The 19,365-nt window shown below is 40.6% G+C and overlaps 3 protein-coding genes across 4 annotated transcripts; 1 reads left to right on the top strand and 2 right to left on the bottom strand.

Annotated features, from left to right (window-relative positions):
- Nucleotides 1-986: 986 nt before the first annotated feature.
- tescb (tescalcin b) lies at nucleotides 987-4,304 on the top strand. The gene is made up of 9 exons (XM_086302537.1): nucleotides 987-1,081; nucleotides 1,166-1,261; nucleotides 1,881-1,950; nucleotides 2,076-2,156; nucleotides 2,317-2,456; nucleotides 2,550-2,611; nucleotides 2,867-2,974; nucleotides 3,051-3,098; nucleotides 3,755-4,304. The coding sequence occupies exons 2-9, from the start codon at nucleotides 1,198-1,200 to the stop codon at nucleotides 3,830-3,832; spliced, it is 651 nt and encodes a 216-aa protein (XP_086158663.1). The 5' UTR covers nucleotides 987-1,081; nucleotides 1,166-1,197; the 3' UTR covers nucleotides 3,833-4,304.
- Nucleotides 4,305-6,413: 2,109 nt separating this feature from the next.
- Nucleotides 6,414-7,819, bottom strand: m17 (IL-6 subfamily cytokine M17). The gene is made up of 3 exons (XM_086302536.1): nucleotides 7,742-7,819; nucleotides 7,237-7,385; nucleotides 6,414-7,123 (listed from the first exon to the last, which is right to left on the bottom strand). The coding sequence occupies exons 1-3, from the start codon at nucleotides 7,794-7,796 to the stop codon at nucleotides 6,662-6,664; spliced, it is 666 nt and encodes a 221-aa protein (XP_086158662.1). The 5' UTR covers nucleotides 7,797-7,819; the 3' UTR covers nucleotides 6,414-6,661.
- A 4,236-nt stretch (nucleotides 7,820-12,055) lies between these two features.
- Nucleotides 12,056-19,283, bottom strand: taok3b (TAO kinase 3b). 2 transcript variants are annotated; one of them, XM_086300696.1, is made up of 8 exons: nucleotides 18,400-19,281; nucleotides 17,573-17,809; nucleotides 17,300-17,428; nucleotides 16,986-17,189; nucleotides 15,550-15,789; nucleotides 14,832-15,044; nucleotides 14,529-14,711; nucleotides 12,056-12,392 (listed from the first exon to the last, which is right to left on the bottom strand). In XM_086300696.1, the coding sequence occupies exons 2-8, from the start codon at nucleotides 17,756-17,758 to the stop codon at nucleotides 12,231-12,233; spliced, it is 1,317 nt and encodes a 438-aa protein (XP_086156822.1). In that variant the 5' UTR covers nucleotides 17,759-17,809; nucleotides 18,400-19,281; the 3' UTR covers nucleotides 12,056-12,230. The 2 variants fall into 2 exon arrangements, with proteins under 2 accessions (XP_086156822.1, XP_086156823.1); XM_086300697.1 differs by having other exon boundaries at nucleotides 17,573-19,283.
- Between the last annotated feature and the right edge of the window lie 82 nt (nucleotides 19,284-19,365).

The raw sequence follows: 19,365 nt of genomic DNA, 5'->3' as shown, positions 1-19,365 counted from the left end.
TTTACTTTGGGCAGCTCAGTTCACAAGGGTAGCGCCATTTTGGTCAAATCAGCGTGAATATACAGTGTCTCGTGGCTACACGAACAGCTGGAAAACTCTACTAAGCATCACCCAATGTACATAGCTAAGTATATGATAAGTTACAACCATAGAACAAACAAATACAAGGCACTTACTTATCATTCACGCACACGCACTACACATGTTCAGTACAACAGCCCAGCTCCACCAGCGCTATCAAGGTGGACCAGCGCAAACACAAACAAGGGATGGGAGGAATGTACCATCTTAGCAGTGGTTAGAGGGAGTCCGTGGAACAGTCTATATACACAAATCACAGGGGTTTTCTACAGAGTTGTTTGTTTTTATTATTCTCACTTTAACTAATGAAAATAAACAACTGAGATGGGGTATCCATTTTGGATTTTAATTAACATTTTGAAATGACCAAATGAAATGCAGATGTTCAGAGTAAAGTTAATCCTCAGAAATACAGCTTGCCTAATAATTGTGCACACAGCCATTTACTCCCAGTTTGAAGTAGGTTATTTTAAACTTTTTCCTGAAAGTAACTTAAAGCAGATTTCTCTCTAGAGCTGATTAACTCAGGTTCCTAAAGTGGGATGTTGCTGGTAGTTTAACACAATAAATGTTATGCTCATGATTATGGAAATATTTAAAATTAGGCTGGGTGTGCAACTATGTTCTGAGGGCTGCTCTGGTTGCAACAGGTGGGTTTATACATGTGGATCCATCCACCTGTGCAAAGGGCAGATGTACAGTAGTATTCAAAAGTAAAGAAAGCCTGTCTGGAAATATATTTAAAAAATCGCTACAGTATGTGAAGGCTACTTGTCTATTTTTTCTTACTCTGCACTTCATGGCAAACCCTCACACGCGGCCTCTGAATATGTAAAACTGGTCATTTAAAGTGCACCCTGTTGTTCCTAAGAGTGTGTCGTCATCGAGACGATCGTTGCGGAAGTGGCATGCGCTGTTTGCAGAGGATGAAACCTGCTTGGCGAGCACGCAGGGGGAAAAGAGCCGTCAGATGAGCAGGCTCTGTCACAGAAACACACAGGTGGATATGGATCATCTGGAAGCACGAAATCCGCTTTGAATCACTCTGAGTTCATGTGAGACTCTTCTGTGCTCCCTTTAAAAGCGGGCTGACCAGGGAAGATCTTTTTTGGAGCAATGGGTGCACTACAGTCCTCACCTGGACGGCCAGAATATAGTGATCTGGCGGAAAAGACGGGCTGTGAGTAGTCATCACCGGGCTGTTGTTTGCATTACTTGAAAATGCTTCATTTTCAATCAGACGTGTAGAATCAGCCTGCGTAAAAAATGCAAAACAAAAACAGGAACTCACTGCGGCGGAAATAACATTTTAATTAATTCTTACTTTAAGGCAGTCTTAAAGCGGAAATACGTCCATGTCAACGTAATGCTCAACATTTGGTGTTTCCATTCAGTTACCTGTTAGTCATCACTGTGTATAAGATAAACCAGTAGTTGTGGTGCATTACAGATGAATAATTTAAAGTGCAAGTGAATGGAAGTGGAACTTTACCCGGTTTGCAAAGAGAGGTGTTGTTAATAATAGATCGGACTCTATTGAAAGCTTTGACAGCAGCCATTTACAGTAAACACCCAAAAGCTGAAACTCCAGTTTTCTACTTTCCTAAATGACCTTATGGTTTCACCTGTATGTTCTAAACAGGTGAGTGTGAGAGATGAGAGGCAAACCAAACTGTTTTACATGAAACGTGAATATCCAAATTAGCTGCTTTGAAAGCTGAAAGTGGACAGCTGAACTGGCATTTTAGTGTGCAATCTTTACAGGTAGTTTGTCCTAAAGTTTCCGTCTTATTTCTCAGTTTCATTTGAACAGATTGGAGTTCTGCATAAAAGATTTAAGCAGCTGAGTCACAATGAAGAGACTCTACGGTAAGCTGATATTTCATTTGTTCTTGAAACAAATATTCTTTGGAGCGGGAAACCTGCTCTACAGGATTCTACGGTTGTGTCTCTTATGAATGAGCTACTCCTGAAAGTCTATTTTAAACCCTCAGGAGAGATCATTTCAATGAAATCGACGACCTAGCGTTCAATCCCATCCGCGCACAGATCATAGAGGCGTTTTTTGACAGAAGGTACAGTAATTAACCATTGCTTTTAATCATTTTACTTGTATTTTTCAAAATCATAAACAATTCTTACATTTAGGATGAAAAATGATGGAAGAAATTGTAGATTTAATGTATCAGTTGTTGTCAGTGCATTTGAGAGCATCTGATTTGCTGTTTTCTTCAGAAACTTCCATCAGAATGGCGAGGGAAAAGTTCAGGAGATTGGCTTTGAAGAGTTCGTGGTGGTCATGTCCCATTTTAGGCCGCCATCGGCGCACATGACAGAAGAGCAGCGTGGAAAGACCAGGAGAGAGAAACTGAGATGTACGTCTCAGTATAGATCGCATGAACTCGACTGCTTGACTTTTACCTGAAGATGACACAAAGTCAAACCTGCGTTTGTTTGTTTTTCTGCAGTTTTATTCAACATGCACGATACAGACAACGATGGGATAATAACTCTAGAGGAATACAGACATGTAAGCTCGGGGGAAGAAATGATCGTGCACAGTCACCTTAAGTTTATGATCATTCTCAACTGAGTTTTTAAGCTGTTTAAAAATACTGACTGTAAAAGTAAATTATCTTTGTGTTTTACATGTAACTCTAGTGCTGGGGTTATTAGCTCAATTTCCTCCAACGCAACTGATTGGCTGCCAGTAACAGACAGGATGATGCGATTGCAGCATTACAGAAGTGATATCTTACTTCAGCTGTTGTTCACGTCTGTTCAGGTGGTGGAGGAGCTGTTATCTCGGAGTGGGACACTGGAGAAGGAAACAGCCAAATGCATTGCTGATGCAGCCATGTTGGAGGTGGCCAGTATTTCAGTGGGTCACATGGTATGTAAGCTAAAGCATCTCAAGATAACATTAAGGTGTCTGGATAAAGTCAACAACTTCACTTTCTGGCACACAGGAGCCTGATGAATTCTATGAGGGCATCACATTTGAGCACTTCCTCAAGGTTTGTACACATAATGCACATTATTAAACAATATGCACTCGTTGGTCACTTTGTTAGGTACACTTTGCTAGTTTTCTGTTTGGTTTGCCTTAAGGATGGCCTTAACTCTTTGTACAGGCCATCTGAGTACAGTGAACTTATTGTCACGTTCAGGAAACCAGTCTGAAAAGAACTGAAAGATGGGTACACCGTGGTAGATATGGTCAGCAACAATACTCAGGGGCTCTGTGGTGCTTAAATGTTACTCAGCTGCGATGAAGGGAACCAAAATGTGCCAAGAAAATACCCACAACAACATTATTCCACCATCAGAGGCTTGAGCTGTCGGTACGAGGCACTTCATGTTATTGATACCAAATTTTGACCTCACCATCTAAATGTCATGGACAAAATCTAGGCTTATCAGACCGGGCGACGCTTTTCCAGTCCTTTGTCTGGTTTTTGGTGAACCCATGCAATCTGTAGACCATATCTACATGCCTAAAAGCACCGAGGTGCTGCCATAGTTATTACGAGCATTTGATCAGGTGTGCCTTAAAAAAGTGGCTGATGAGTATATGTGTACGCTTTAACTTTCTTTTAACTGATCAGTTTGCATTTAAATTGGAAACTGGTACTAAATAACTGAGGTTTGAATGTAAATCTGTGTTTTGCAGTTGCTGGAAAGATTTGAAATTGAATCGAGAATGATCATTCGCTTTTTGAATATGGACACGACAACTTTGTGTAAGTGAGGTCGGTATGCTGAACCATGAGGTGCAAAATGACGTTTTCACTGTATTGTCTGTTTAAGTTTATTGCTCGCACTGAATATAAGCCTTATTCATGTTTGAATAACTATGCAAATCCTAAGACTATATATATACACATGCTGGATGTATTTGAAGTAATCTGACTGTTAGCAATACTTGAGATAATTACTACGCACTTCTAGCAGTTGGACAAAGCAATATTAATCAAATATCCAGTGCTAGCTAACCAACAATATGACTCTATGCATGCAAGTATGGATGCTTGATAAACATCTAAAAATGTTATTGCCATAAATCAATAAGTCTCAGTAGTCAGGGATATAAAGATCTGTCTTTAAATGTATCTGGATATGTCTCTATTAAGACAACAGCCTTTTATTAATGTCACAAACATGAACCTTCTTGGTGCATGCTCTTCATGTTGTACTTGCACAATAAATGACCCGATGAAACTGTCCTGACTTCAGCTCATGATGTGGATACTTGATAACAGGAAATGGGAGTGCTGTTCTGCATGAATAAATGCTTCACGGCAGAATCGGTTTAACATTTAAGAAGAAATTCATGATGTGAATTTCATTTAAGTCAAACCCCTTTTCATGTCAATTCTGCTTCGTCATGCAGAGGTCATTACTCCCTTTTATGGTAACTGGCTGTAGAGGGAAACAGTCTGTTTACATTAAATGTTGGAACTAAAGTGATCACAGGATTTCTCAGAAAAGTCAACGTACCCTGAGAATGGATGACTCATAGAAATGGTTTTCATTAATTGCTTTGTCTGTGGTATAGAATTTCCTTCCGATACTTATACTTGGCAACTTCTCTTTAATGATGAAAAGACGTCACAACACAAGGTTAGTCAGAGATCAAAGAGAAACCTTGTTTGGTGTCTGTAAGCTAACGGGCTTCGTGTGAGACTGTGACGTTCTGATGTACAAAAGCATCATTTTACAGCTTTACTCATTAACGAGGAACATAAAATCGGGGAATAAAATCTTACGTTTGCAATCCTAGAAAGCAAGACTTTAAAAAAAATAGCTGGCAACTTAGGAAAGTGGAACGCATAAAATAGGAAGTCAGATTTTTCCTGGTGGCTGAGTGTTTACAGTATAAACCACATACAATAACCAAGGTATCCCTATTTTAAGTGTGGCTGAAAAATGACCTCTTTTGATTTTTCTCATCCTGTTTTCTCCCCATGTGTCTGTAGCTCTACTGTCACAACACCAAAAGGGCTTAAAATATGAAAAATAACTGAACTACCTTTAAAAAAAAAACAACCCTAGTTTGTTAACATGAATGGATGTTAGTCTTAGAAATGTTTTTTGCAGTGGTGCATCATGACTTTAAATGACTTGAACCCCTGGTCCATACTGCCCCCCACAGGTCAAACCATGTCAAAGCATATAAAATGATCATGGCCGTGCACCTGCTTCTCTTGTGGTAACTTGTGTCTTCATCTATAGAAGATGCTTCAGATAATAAAACTTTATCATTACTCGTGTAGATTCACCGATCTGCCACAGAAGCATATGTCACTGTGCAACTTTGGCCTTTAACTTCACAAAGCTGCACTTGTGATGATACTTGTCGCTTCTGTTTGGTGACGTCTAATTTAAGAAGGCTTCAGTGTTTTAGTGGTCCCACATTGTCGTCACCATGTCTGCTGAGCATGACCTGTGTGTCAGTGAAATAACAGACACTACTGATTTCCACCCAGTAGGCAGTAGTCGTGGGTTAATCGGGGGATTCAAGAGATATTTTCGGAACAACTTGACTACAATGTAGACTGGAGAATGACTGTTGCCCTGAGGTACCCTCTGTGTTTGTGCCTTAAATAAGCCAGAGTTATAAGAGGGAACTTGATTCATGACCCAGAGTGAATCCCCCTTCTACTTCCAGTTTCCCGACAGCTTGTGACCTGAGGAAAGTTTAGCTAAGAATTACTTCACTCCAGCATATATCCTTATTGTCACTGTGTACAGAGGTGACATCTCTGGAGAACCTGTTCATTATCTGTGTGGTGGGTTTTGTTTTTTTTTTGGTTTTTTTGGGGGGGGGGGGTTTACAAAGGGTGTATACTTACACATTTCCTTTTTGTAGCTGCAGTTTCTTCTTTTTAAGGCACACAAGGATACACAGCACACACTATTAATGTAGTGCACAACTATTATCTGAACCACACACACCCACACCTTGTGACTAGCCAGACAGCCCGCCAGTTTCATGAAATCTTTCCTATCTGATGCAGCCTTCTTTTGAACACATGCGTCATTCAGAGTTGATATCACGCAGTCAGCGTCTCAGCAGCTTCCTGATTTTCTTTTAACCCCTCTGGATGGACTGATTCTGTGCAGATCACAAGCTGCAATGTTTTTTGTTTCCATCTTAACTTGTCAGAAGCAAAGGAAGAAGAATTATTATTGTAGAAACATCACTTTATCTTAGATTGTTGCCATGAAGTAGGCACCAGTATTGTATTAAACTCCATGCTTTTTTTTTTTCAGATGGTCTCTGACAAAAATGATTAAATGGATGCTGACCACATAGTACAGATGCAAAGTATTCTTTTAATTGTTGTGTGTAGCGCAAATAAGTTTACATCATCAACACAGGATTTTCCCAATGGCATTTTGCAAATTAAATACATATTGCATGGACATAACATTTCCTTAACAGCATGACAATTAACACAAAAGAAAATAAATATTAAATACCATAAATAAGCTTGCATTGACACTCCAGCCACTTTTACACTTACATTTGTTTTTCTCAGGAAACTGACTGTGTAAGGCCACCTTCTGGTCATCTTCAGAATGCATTGATTGGTGTCCTCTTCGTGCACACTTTGCTTTTTAGATTCCTCAGTTCTTTGGAAACGTTTGACATGAAATCCTTGTAGGTCTTCAGGACCACGCAGCCGTACACCTTCTGCTGGAAGACGTTCTGAGCTGGTGGTAGTGTTGTCGGCCCCCCTGCCGGCTCAGGTATGGGCAGGTTTGGGAAGAGGCTCTGATAAAATGTGTTCATGAAACTGGCCAGACTCTCAGTGCGACCCCAGACTCTGGTGAGCTCTTTCAGGAGAGGGCTGCCAGGCGATTGTAAGTCTGTCTGCTGCTTGTATACACGTTTAAAATGTGGGAGGAAAGCTTGGAGATGCGTGTAGATGCTTGCTATCCTTGCTGGGGGATCCAGCCCAGAGATGTTGGGATCAGGGATGTCGTTCACCGACACCTTGCAGAAGAGCTCTGACATTTCCCCTTGAGCGGCTTTCTGCAAACAAGGGGAAAAAGGAAAGGAATCAGCCTACATAGCTTATAAGTGCACAAGCATATCTGCCAGTATACTGGTAAAGTAGAGCAGTTTTGTGCCTGTAGTCTACTCACATATGTCTTGATTAGGTCACCAGATTCCTTGTGTACAATTCTGGTGATCTTCAAAGTCCGCTGCAGGAGATTCCCACACTGCTGATTCGTGCTTAATGCCACAGTTTTTGTTGAATCAACAGTCATAAGCAGCAAGAGAGACAGTAATGCTGAGGAGAAATGAGCTAGTCAGTTATGGTTATCCTTCATCACATTGGTGGGTTTAAGGGGATCTTTGCATAAAAACCAAAAAAGAGATTTATTTTTTTATTTTTTTTGTACACCAAATATGTGGCAAGTAAAAGCTTACGGTGCCATTTCCAATACTTTATGTAGCATTATGTTAAGAAACTAATAAGCATTGTAATTTCCTTTACTGACGCAGAAAACGGCAAACTGCTCTTAGTTTCACAACAGCTGTAAATCGCTAAAAATAACCACATCCCTATTGGCAAAAAAAGATGCAAAAGTGTTCAGTGCTTTATATTTAAAGCACAAAAAGGAGACAAAAAACTATAAAACTTACTTGCTGCTGTTTCCATGAACTGCTGAAAATGCATATTCTTTACATGACCATTCATTCTCCTCTCGGTATCACAAGCAAATTGTGCGGACTTGTCATAATCACACTGCTTTAAAACTTTTTAAAGACAGAAACCGCACATTTGTCAGAGGAGGAAATGACGTGCACTTGTGAGGCAACCAAATTTCCCAGAATTTCCTCCTTTCGTTCACATGTGCATTTTTTTTTTTTTTTTTTTTTTTTACGCCTATAACAAGCAAAGTGGGCAATGTATCTAAATGCCTGCTCCCTTAATAGGCATGTTGGGGCATTGTCTGCTCGTTAGGACATGTATGGACATAGGGTTGTGGCATTTAAAATAGGACTTCCTTTTTTGTGCATGGAAAATAAACACTTATATTTATACATTTCAAGAAAACTGAAAGAGTAACCTGCAGAATTTAGAAAACAGTGTCATACATGAATGAAAATCATATCAGGACTGAGGTCAACCTACACTTTTCACACATGCTCACCAAATTGCTTCCTACCACTCTTTAAATGGCAAGGGTGAGAAACTTGTCGGTGTGTGGAGGTAAAAGTGAGCTCATCACTGTCTGTGCAAAGCTGGGTGTTGATAATTTTTTTGTTTGTTTGTTTGTTTTATAGATCTGAAAAGAAACTTAACGTTTCTTATTTTCTATGTATAGGCATTCACGCAGGAGGAGTCTGATATTACTCAGGATCTTTCAGTTTATGTTTAGCTTTCAGTGGCTTCGCTGGCGCAGGCATGACCCCAATGATTCAAAAACAAAACCACATGACTAAAGTGTCCTGCTGCTACCTGGCAAAGTTCACTCTGACATAACCAACAAATTCTAAGGTAAGTGCTGAGGAAATGTTATTTTTGTTTGGACCACAAATGTGAGGGGGGATTTTGAAAGCTGTTTCATATTGGGGGTTTTTTTCTACCTTCTGTTAAATTTGGTAAATAGTTCTCCTGAATTTCATCTCTTACTCCTAAATCCCCTCCTAAGACCACGTGTCTTTTTGCAACAATGTTTTCAAGCGGGTGTTTGCACAGGAAGCCGGCAGGGTCACAGGAAACAGGTCACATTTCTCAATCACAAATTTTCTGAGTGCGTAAAAGGACTGGGCCTGCTTAGGTAAAGCATGCGATCTGTTGCATGGGCTGACTTTAACACTGGATGATCTCACTGTGACATGCTAGTGTGGCGTGTCTTCCAGAGATTTATGAGTAAACATTAGACATCTCGCAGGATGGGAAAATATGAAAATAACATAAACTGGGCTTTTTTTGTTTTTGTTGTTGTTGCTAATCGTACAGTCATCCCCCAACACTTCTGCTTGGAGACACCCAATGACGTCTTTTTGGCTCACTATCTGCATCACTAGGTTTCATTTTAGGTCAGACTGCAGGTCAGACTGCAGGTCAGACTGCAGGTCAGAGGTCAGACTGCAGGTCAGACTGCAGGTCAGACTGCAGGTCAGACTGCAGGTCTGCAGGACAGAAAAGTGGCAATCTCCTCTGAGGTAAAAGCAACAGGTAAACTTTTCACTGAAAGTGAAAAAACCTCATTATGAGCTGGCACCATCCCTTTGTTTTCTGTTGATTATCACATTTTGGTTTCAATACCCTAGATGTATTATTGCTGAACTACTGACTACTTGAGAAAAATGAGGGGGAACTCAATGCGCCACATCCCTGTCAGCACTACTTCAGGTAAAATCTAACCACTCTTTTGCCACCTTCAGGGGGTTTCCAGTTACCCCAGGGGATTAAAGAGGGGTTGCGGCGAGACTGGCAACTGCTGCAACAGATGTCGGCAGTTCAAGGAAACTACAGTGAGATTCCTGCTCACATATAAAGTAGAGGCATGCTAAAAAATAAACCACACTCACTACCTAAATCAAGCAGGCTTTCCCTGAAACGTGAGGAACCTGGACGCTCTGCAGTGCAACTTCTCTCTCACTTCTTGCTCCAACTTCAGGTTTCTGTTTTCACAAGTTAACAAATGTGTGTTTGCATGCTTGCAACCTACAGTAAATTATGATAAACAGCGTTTTATTTGATTTGATGTAGGTCACTGTGGTTATAATGCACTAAGAAAAGCAAAAGTGAGACGATTTGCACCACATGACAAAGCTTTACAAGAAAATTTAACCACAAATGATAAGAAATGCACTCTGACATGAGATGCAGGATGATAATTGAGAGTCCTTGTTTTCAACAGAATCTCTTTTATTTTTGTCTTTGAACTGCACAGGAAATGGTGAATAAAGTTCTTTAGGAAAGTCCCCTTTATTCTAACTAAATACATCTTTCTAGTAACATAAAAGTCACACAAATTGTAATTGTTTTGCAGCTCACAAACAAACTTATTCAAGCACCCCAACAGCACTTTTTAAAAAAATTGTGTCCACAAAGCTTTCAGTTACACATGACCAAGACAAAAGGCCTTACTGCATATGAGAAATGCTGTCATCAAATTTCAGAAAGTTCATGAAAACGTCAAAGACTGTAAATCTTAGTGGAGCCGTTCGACCTTAGAAAACAAATTCAGAATTTTAGGTGTAAAACAAGAGCATTTAAGTGCTATTGTGTTCCGACGCTGAATGCCATCGCGTTCGTCTGCTGTACCCCGGGGCGCGTCTTCTAGCGTTCAGCCCTGTGAGGAACATAACCAAACATTAATACAAGTTGTGGCTCTGACGTGAAAAGAAAAGAAAAAATGTAACAGGGTTGCATTCAAGACCACCACATTAAACAATGTTCCAAAAACTGTCCCATGATAAAATAGCATTTATTTTTCCATACATATACTTAATTTTCTTTTAAGAGGGTTTCACTGCATGGGGTACTCTAAATATGTCATGAGTGTTTGAAAAACATAGTAGTGTTTTGACTCAGAGTGGGGGCGGGGGTGGGGTTCAAAATGCTTTACATTTTGTAAAAATCAATCGTCTCTCCGAGACAAAACCCACAAGGCTAAAAGTGGCATTAGAAATTAAGCACCAAACAATTACCCTTCCATTCAGTAGAAATGGAATAATTGTGCAACCTGTTCAATGACCATAACAAAGATGGCAAAAAAAGATGTAAATCTTATCATTAGACAGTAATAAGGAGAATGCAATCCAGACCCACATGCTGTTGTCTGCTGTTGTGGCGTCGCTGATACTGATATATAAAGTCTGTGGTTCCATTCACCTCCATCTTTACAATCTCAAAGTCTAGTGATTTGACTTAGCAATATATTGAGCTATTGTATGACCATTTCTCTATATTATAAAACGAAAGAAAACGAAGCAAAATCTTTATCATTAGACTCTGGTATCAGTAACAGACGAGTGTCTCTGTATATCCTAGCTATGTTCTCATGTACAAATATTGATATCAAAAATTATACAGCACAATTCTCACCATTTTCCTTTACAAGAACTTTGATTAGTGAACATTAAATGATTCACAAGTTTAGATGAACTCAAAAACAAAAATGGTGCCGGCCTCAGTAGGTAAAATATAGATATAACAAACACGTAACTAAAATCTGCTTCAGGCACAACTTAAATAAAGGCATTTGTGAAAATTATCATATCAAATATGGCGCTTATGTCCAGTATCCATAGGCCTAAAAAAATGCTATGACCACTTTTATTTACAAACAGCTAAAATCTCTGACAGATTCATGCTTCACTTCACAACCTGAATTTGTCCTTAAAGTGCATGCAATAATAAGCAGTTTTACCAAGTGGGATCTTGAGTTGTGATAAGATAAATGGGCTCATCAAGCTTATGCCAATCGAGTCTACATATCAAATGAAAGAAAAGATCAGAACTGCCTAGAAAAGTGAGGGTCCACAGTATACTGTATGCATAAGCACAAAATGGAAGTATGACGGGAAAATAAAAATTAAAAAAAACTCTGACTATCCAGTGACCCCATACAGTAATATTCACATTCAGAGAATAAAATAAAGAGAACAAAATGAAACTAGTAAAAAACAAAACAAAACCGAAACAAAGCAGCTTAACACCACGGGGGAATCCGTAGCTCACATTCCACAATGTCCCTCCATGTAACACACATTAAGCCTCATATGAACAAGATGGGTTTCTACTTAAACATACCAAAGTGCCCATTTTACTAAAATTTCCTGATTTATTCAATTCATACCAAAAGGAGAAAATGGCATGGAGGAAAGAGTCTTTTATTTCAGACACATAGGCTTTTGAGTTACACTGACTAGGTTTGACTTTTATTGACACGTTGTTGTGTAGATTCTTTTGTTTTACCCCCCCCCCCCCCCCCCCCCACCCCCCTTTAAAGTTTCACAAAAGAGGCTCTCATTGCACGCAACACCCCAATTCAAAGATGCAATATCTAAGAGCAATGAAAAGTAATCCAGTTTTGTCACCCTGGGTGGGACAAACGGTCAAGTGGACGTGAAAAGGGCACGGATATGTTGTCCTTTAGAGATAAATCCACTTTCATCTGTTGTCTTCTTTGGGGAAGTCTATAGATCCCAGGCTTCCAAAGCCGAGGCTTCTACTTTCTGTGTCAAAAGCATTAATTTCTCTGTCCTGACGTTCCAACAAGTGCTTAATCCGTTCGGTACGTTCCTTCTGAAGTGCAGCCAGTTCCTCCTCAATCTGCAATGAAAACACAGCATGGTAAATGGAATTAGATTCATTTTACCTATTTTTTTTAATCTGTAATGGCATTATGGTTGGAGATGCAACAAGCACTGGTTAAATGTTGCCTATATGCAAAGGAGCTAAAGCTATCCAAAACTTGGAATCCAGCTGCCTCGGTATGAGCAAAGGATCAAAGCTGCCATGAGTGAAAAAAAGAAAAACGTTGACGTCCTCGTAAATGGTTAAGTTATAAACATAGTGAAAAATAATGTAAGTTTTGTTACATAAATCCACTGTATCTGCTTTTTTTTTTTTTTGGTAAGGTCAAATATGTAAAGGTGAAGATCCCGTAACTTACTGCACTTTGAGGGGAATTGAATTCGCCTCAAAATTGAAAATTGAATCATTTCTTTTATTATAATTACAATATCCTGTACTGAAGAAAATTTTATTTTTCCTCATATATGCCGTCAATCATAGTTCTTAGTAAGAAATTGAATTGGAAAAAAAGTAGGAGTAGGAGGAAAACTGGAAATCAGAATCAACCGCAAAAAAATTCAGCTGTTGCATCATAATTGTTGTCAGTAATTTCAACATGTTTACTGTATATAAAGATGTTGCAGAAACCTATTACTACATTTCCATTAAAATTCATATTTTTGTTCCTTTGATGAAAAACTGGGTCTTTATGGGTCTTTTTGGCTTCAGGTTCATATTTAATATCAGAAAACTGTTGGGTAGTGAAACACTTGCCCATTGAAGGCAGTGTAGACAATCAAGACAACACGACCAAAGGAGGAAAGAAAAACAAAACAAATCACACAAAAAAAACACATAGGAAATGAAAAAGTAAACGAAACTAGATTAAACTAGACATGGGAAGAAGGCATAGGAGGAGATAGGGCATAATGGGGGAACAAAAAACATATTGGAACCCAGAATTGAAGATTCATAAAAGTAAGGAAGTATTTGTAAATCAAAATGTAGATATTAAGCAATCTAAGAAGCAAACAGAAAAACGAAAGAAGGTCCTTAAAGGTCCAAAAACTGGAAACTCTGGGTCCCATGCTGGGTATAGATCTGGACATTTCAGAATTCCTTCTGCTACTTCTATCAGCAGTCACATCATCAATAAACATTAGTGACCCAGTGCTACGCAGCCTTACATGCACGTATTATAACACTGGCTTCACCATGAGTGACAGAAGATGTGGACTGCTTTGAATCATGAGCTGTTTCTCTCACTCACCCACACTTTTCTCTTCCCATCATTCTGGTAAAGGTTAATCTTGGTTTCATCCGTTTTATATGATTTTCAGCACTGTGCAGGTTCTTTGTGATGTTTTTTAGCAAAGTGTAATCTGAAGACTTCTTTTCTTAAACATGAAAATAATTCTATCACTGCCCACTTGATGGATTTATTTTGTTTTATCAGCCTAACCCTGGACTGCACCTCAGCATGATGTTTATTTTACAAATTATGGTCCAAGTTATTGTAAAATAGATGATAATGGAGGGGATACATGTGTCTGTGTAGTGTCTTCTTATCTTTTCACTGCTCACTTGTGTTGTCTGTTTTCAAAAAAGTAAAACACCAACAGACAAAATGAGAAACTTCAGTTAGCAAAAAAGAGAATCCAGATGCCGTCATTTATGTACAGTGTGTGGCATTTTGTCATTTCAAGTATCAGACAAATAAAAACCAGAGAATTTCCTCCTTGGCCTGAGGAGGCAGGAATGTGTGACCCAGGTTTAACTATCTAAAACAGTACTTCATTCAAAACTATAAAGGCAGTTTCACAGTGTCATTAGAAGAAGACTCAAAACAACCACCAAATTATCTCCACAAGATGTTATGAAATTACTTTTTATGATCTTTCAGTTTGAACCAAAAGTGGTGAACAGAACAACGCTGTCATCATTAGAGCCCTGCCATGTCATGGCTTTCCTATATTATGAATAAAACAATAAGCATATTTACCATGTCCACGGTGCACTTGACTACAAACTAGAGCGCCACTGTTATGCTGTTGTCAGCTGATAAATCGTCTCTCTGGACGCAGATCTATCTACCTACCTATCTGGCATCATTTTCATAGAATATGGTATCATGCTGGATTTATTTTAGAATAGCTTTGATGCTAAATGTACCTTCTGTTCAAGGTGCGCTCTCCGTATGGAGACCTTCTGCTCAAGTTTCTGCTGCTCGCGCTCATGTTGGGTCTCCATCTGTGACTTGGTTTTTTTCTGGTAAGCGTCCAGGAGTTCCATCTCTTGCTTCAGCTGCTGCTTCAGAGCTTGGCACTCCGTTTCCTGCTCCGCTTCTAATCGCATCTAGAAACACGGCGAGACAGAGTTAGCGACAAACATCAGCGAGTGTGGCTGTTGAAATTCCAGGCTCTTGTGTTGACGAACGAGCCCCGTTTCAACTGTTTATAACAAACTGCTGCGTACCGCTTGTGAAGCCATCATCTCGTTGATGCTCTTCTCGTACTGCTCAGCCAGTATGGCCAACTTGCGTGTCTGCTCCTCTTTTAGGGCCTTCAGGATGGTTTTATGGTCACCTTTGGGAGACACCTCTAGCTGATGGTTCCTAAGAGCCTTGTACTGCTTATTCTGCACCTTACATGTGTCCTGAAACTGTTTTTTGATCTGCATCTCCAGTGTCTGCAACAGAGATAATGATTGAATGTTAGTCTCGTGCTCTTTTCTTGGTATATTTAAATTTAAAGCTGGTTCAGTTGGTTGTTCATAACTCAACTGAATGATTAGGCTTGTGGATTCAAAGCCTGAAGACTGCTCAGTCTACCCTTTCAAAGTATACAAAATAAAGTTGTATGAATAAATAAATAATTTGTTTGCAGCGCCCTTGAACATTTATTGTCATAAGTGGGCTTCTGACCACTGTGCTATTAGATAAAGAGAGACGAGATTTAAACTTGTGAACACGCATGTTTTGGAGGAAGCAGTTCTCATGGCAACGTGTTTAATGGTTTTCTACAGGTGACTACCAGGCTAAATATTTCAGTCAAGTTGAATGCTATGAATGCATTGCACAGCACTTGCAGAGCTTCAGCGTAAACGCATGACTTCATCAGGTTATTATGTAGATGTTCATGGGATGTAAACTCTCCACCACACAGAATAGCAGCAAAGAGTAAATCTCGGGCACCTTGAGGTTTCTGGGCTGCTGTCGTTGCTCCAGAGTGTGTTTTCTGTGCAGTTCCCTTTGCCGACGGTTATTGTACTCCTCCTGGTTTTCAAGCTCTGTCTGGTGCTGCAGCCGCATGAGTTCGATGCGCAGCTTCTGGAGCATCTGCAGCTGCCTGCGCTCCAGGTCCTGGGTGGACTCATCCTGCCGGATCATCAGGGCATGTTCCATCTCTTTCTGGGTCCTCTTCTTGTTCAGCTCCTGGGACACGAAAATGGACCATTTTGAAAGACAGTATTAATTTGTCATATTTCTTAATACAGGTTTTCTTCTTTTTCTTTTTAAATTTTTATTATTTTTGATTTAATGTTAAAACTTCTATTTATCTCCATGTGTTTCTCTTTGCTGAAATACATGAAAACTATGTAAGTGACATGCAGTTACAATGCCAGTACCTCCCTGGGAAACCCTTTTCCACTGTGGAAGAAAAACCCTTGCACTCTGTACAACACCTGGAGTTTTGAGTTTTTTAACCTTTTCTTGGTTGTTATCATTAATTGTTAAATTAATGCCTCAGAGTTTTTATACCGTTGGTGAGTGCACCAGCAGATATCCCTTTATGAATGATATCCTATGATCTATAATTGTCATTAATGTAAATAAGTATACATTATCCAAGAAATTACTAACAGTAAAAATAACTCTTAGTTGCTTCCTTCAAGCTACAAAAAGTTGTTGTGTCCACAAAGCTTCTGAAAACAGAAACAATCATCCCAAAAGCGGGTGACTGTGAACGCTGTTTCATGGTGGTATAGTCTTCTTCTTTCGGCTGCTCCCTTTAAGGGTCGTCAGAGTGGATCGTCTTCCTTCCTACCCGATCCCTGGTATCCTCCTCTGTCACACCACCCCTTTGCGTGTCCTCTTTCACTTCCTCTGTGGACCTTCTCTGAGGTCTTCCTCTCTTCCTGCATTGCAAGAAGAGAGGAAGACCTCACTTCCTGCATTGCAAGATTGAGATGTCCAAACCCTCTCAAGCTTGACTGCCTCTCTAACTTTGTCTCCAAACTGCTCAACCTGAGCGTTCCCACTGATGTACTCATTGCTAATCCTGTGCATCTTGGTCATTCCCAGTGAAAATCTTAACGTCTTCAGCTCCAATGTTTCCAAACCATACATCACAGCAAGTCGTGCTTTCATCTTGTAAACCTTCCTTTTCTTTCTCGCTGCTATCCTTCTGTCACAAATCACCTCTCACACTCATCTCCACCCACTCCACCCTGCTTGCACTCTCTTCTTCACCTCTCTGTCCGTTGCTTTGGATGGTTGACCCCAGGCATTTACACTCATCTACCCTCTGCTCTTCTCTCTGCAGCTTCACTGTTACACCATCCTCCCTCTCATTCACAGTCTTGGTGGCACACAATGTTACGTAACATCAGGATATTGTATTACTGTACCTCTCTCAGTTGCTCTTGTTCAAACTCATGTTTCCTGAGCAGACTCCGGCGTTTCAGAGCCCTGCAGCTGCGATCGTACACCAGCCTCTGCTGGGCCAGCAGGTGAGCTTCCTCCTCAGCCTGAGAGCGCTGCATTGTTTCTTTGTGCCTCGACAGACGCTCCTGCTTTTCCTCCTTGGGTATACAAGGGTCATTGTCCATCTCCTGCAACGCAGCACAAACCGTGTGAATGGACTTTGGACAAAGCGAAGATTTTCTCAAAGAACACATGCTTCGCGTGCAACTTCATAAACTTATTTGTTGATGATATTTACTTCCTTGATCTTGTCTTTGCAAAGCCTGTATTCCTTTTTCTGGTTTTCTAAGAAAGAAGTCAGCTCTTTCTTTTGCTGAGCAACAATCTGCTGCTGGATCCTCCTCTCTTCTGCTGCAACTGACTTCATCTGTGAAGACACATTCAAATAATCAGATTATCACCTTTTTATAGAATCCCTTCCTTACGTAGACACAAGTGCAGCTCAGAGTGAGTTACATCACTCTTTAGTTTTCATCTCATTCACAAATAACACCTGCTGCTGAGGCTGTACCTCTTTGTCTGTTTGAGCAACATGGCGTTTGGCCAGTCTTTCCAGCTCAATGTAAGTGTTGTTCGCATGTGTCTCCAATTCCTTCTGCAGCCGGAGCCTATGCTCATCCATCTCGGCCTTTAGCCTGTTCTCCAGGGCGATCAGCTGCTTCTGGTGCTGTCGCCGCATGCGCTTATACCCAGACATCTGCACCCGCAGCTCAAAGTCCTGCTCATGCTCCTCGATCTACCTGATGCCCTACATGGAAGAATATGGGAAGCAGGAAGTGAAAGAAATCGAGCAGCCAGAAACATGAAGCCACACATCGTACACAAAATACAAACTGCAAACTAAAAAGCAATCAGAAGCCAGATCAGCAAAAATCCATAACAACATCTTTTTGTTTGTTTGTTTAATCATCCGAAATTTGTAAGATGCCACTATTCAGGAATCAGCACAACAATCTAAGATGACTGAGAGAAAATTCAACCTTTTACAATCAGCGAGAAAAAAAAAAAAGCAAATAAACTAAATCTCACTGGTAAAAGACATCAAACGGTCATTTACATGGATTACACATAAACGCAATACACACACTTCAAAGCAGGGGCAGAGAGGGAAGCTGAGGATGGAAAAAATGACATCCATTAACAGGATCTGGTTGCCATGACTACAGATGTACAGCTGAGAACACAGACATCCCTTCCCTCCCTCCTCATCCTCGCGCCGCCAAGCACGCACACACAAGCTAGCGCACACACGCACGCGCAAACACACTCGTATTTTTATTGTTATTATTGTCAGTATTATTTGCTCTACGCAAACGGCGGTGAGAGGGAGTTGCGTACCAAAGATGCTGATTTGATGGTGGCAATGTGTTCACAGATCTTGCAGTCGAGAGACCGGCTCTTGCGAGAAGTAGGCCGCAGCTCTGGCCTGGTGTCCCTGTGCACAGCCTCATCCCTCACGCAAGCATGGTCCTGCAGGGAGGGAGGAAAAGGGGGAGATAGTGGGGCTGGGTACTTCCCAGGCCCTCCGCACTCGCTGTTTCTGCTAGAGCCGCTATTACTGCCGAATCGCCCTGAATGCAGCACAAATCCAGCCTTAAATGCATCCTTCCCCTGCTTGTTCCCCCGCTACTGGCTGCAAGTCCTTGCTAAGAGAGAAAAGGGCATTGCCAAACAATTGCAGGCAGCACCGAGAAGGCAGCCACTAGATGAAGTCGCTCTTTTTTTTCTTTTTTTTTCTGGCGTCCCCCTCTTTCCAAAGAGGAGGAACCGAATGGCTCCGGTGGATACGGGTGAATTATGCAATGCCTACCATTGATGATAATCGGAGAAAGACGGCACAGAGATGTCTTTTACAGCCACTCTTCTTTTCCGTTTCACAATGCCAGAGATGTTTGGGAGGAAATATAGTTTCCCTGCGTTCCTGTGGTCGCATGTAGTGCCATATTTGAAATGCTTTGAATCAGATAAGGCACATCCAAACATGGTTTTCCCTCGAATATGTCGCCCGACGATCCGTTTGTATTCCACTCGAATTTCTGTCCTACATTTACAGCGCACTTGGTCATGGTAGGTGGTTCTGGTGCCTTCTATTCATCTCTTTGCTCTGTCCCTCTTCTACACTCCCCCTTCCTTTAAAGAGACACCACAATACTACTGGCACATCTCAACACTGGTGAAGTCATTTCACACAAGAAGAGATGTTCAAACATGCATATGCAGGTGTTCGTAAAGGTACTCGCATCAGTTATTATCATCAGAGCATCTTCTTGAAATCATAATGAAGAGACAGTGGGGCATTAGACA

The sequence above is a fragment of the Aulonocara sp. 'chitande type north' Nkhata Bay genome, linkage group LG7, assembly GCF_057382095.1.
Source record: "Aulonocara sp. 'chitande type north' Nkhata Bay isolate Kocher_YH1m ecotype deep benthic linkage group LG7, A_spYH_male_GT1.1, whole genome shotgun sequence".
NCBI lineage: Eukaryota > Metazoa > Chordata > Actinopteri > Cichliformes > Cichlidae > Aulonocara > Aulonocara sp. 'chitande type north' Nkhata Bay.
Note: the sequence above shows the minus strand (reverse complement) of the source record. Positions and strands in the feature narration are given on the sequence as shown.

Excerpts from the sequence above, each read along its gene's own strand:
- m17 (XM_086302536.1), bottom strand. The coding sequence starts at position 7,796 with ATGAATGGTCATGTAAAGAATATGCATTTTCAGCAGTTCATGGAAACA. Across the intron at positions 7,386-7,741 it reads GTTCATGGAAACAGCAGCAA|CATTACTGTCTCTCTTGCTG; the intron begins GTAAGTTTTATA and ends ATTTCTCCTCAG. Across the intron at positions 7,124-7,236 it reads GTGACCTAATCAAGACATAT|AAAGCCGCTCAAGGGGAAAT; the intron begins GTGAGTAGACTA and ends CCTTGTTTGCAG.
- tescb (XM_086302537.1), top strand. The coding sequence starts at position 1,198 with ATGGGTGCACTACAGTCCTCACCTGGACGGCCAGAATATAGTGATCTG. Across the intron at positions 1,262-1,880 it reads TCTGGCGGAAAAGACGGGCT|TTTCATTTGAACAGATTGGA; the intron begins GTGAGTAGTCAT and ends CTTATTTCTCAG. Across the intron at positions 2,612-2,866 it reads CTCTAGAGGAATACAGACAT|GTGGTGGAGGAGCTGTTATC; the intron begins GTAAGCTCGGGG and ends ACGTCTGTTCAG.
- taok3b (XM_086300697.1), bottom strand. The coding sequence starts at position 17,758 with ATGTCTGGGTATAAGCGCATGCGGCGACAGCACCAGAAGCAGCTGATC. Across the intron at positions 15,790-16,985 it reads AACAAGAGCAACTGAGAGAG|GAGCTGAACAAGAAGAGGAC; the intron begins GTACAGTAATAC and ends TTCGTGTCCCAG. Across the intron at positions 14,712-14,831 it reads AGATGATGGCTTCACAAGCG|ATGCGATTAGAAGCGGAGCA; the intron begins GTACGCAGCAGT and ends CCGTGTTTCTAG.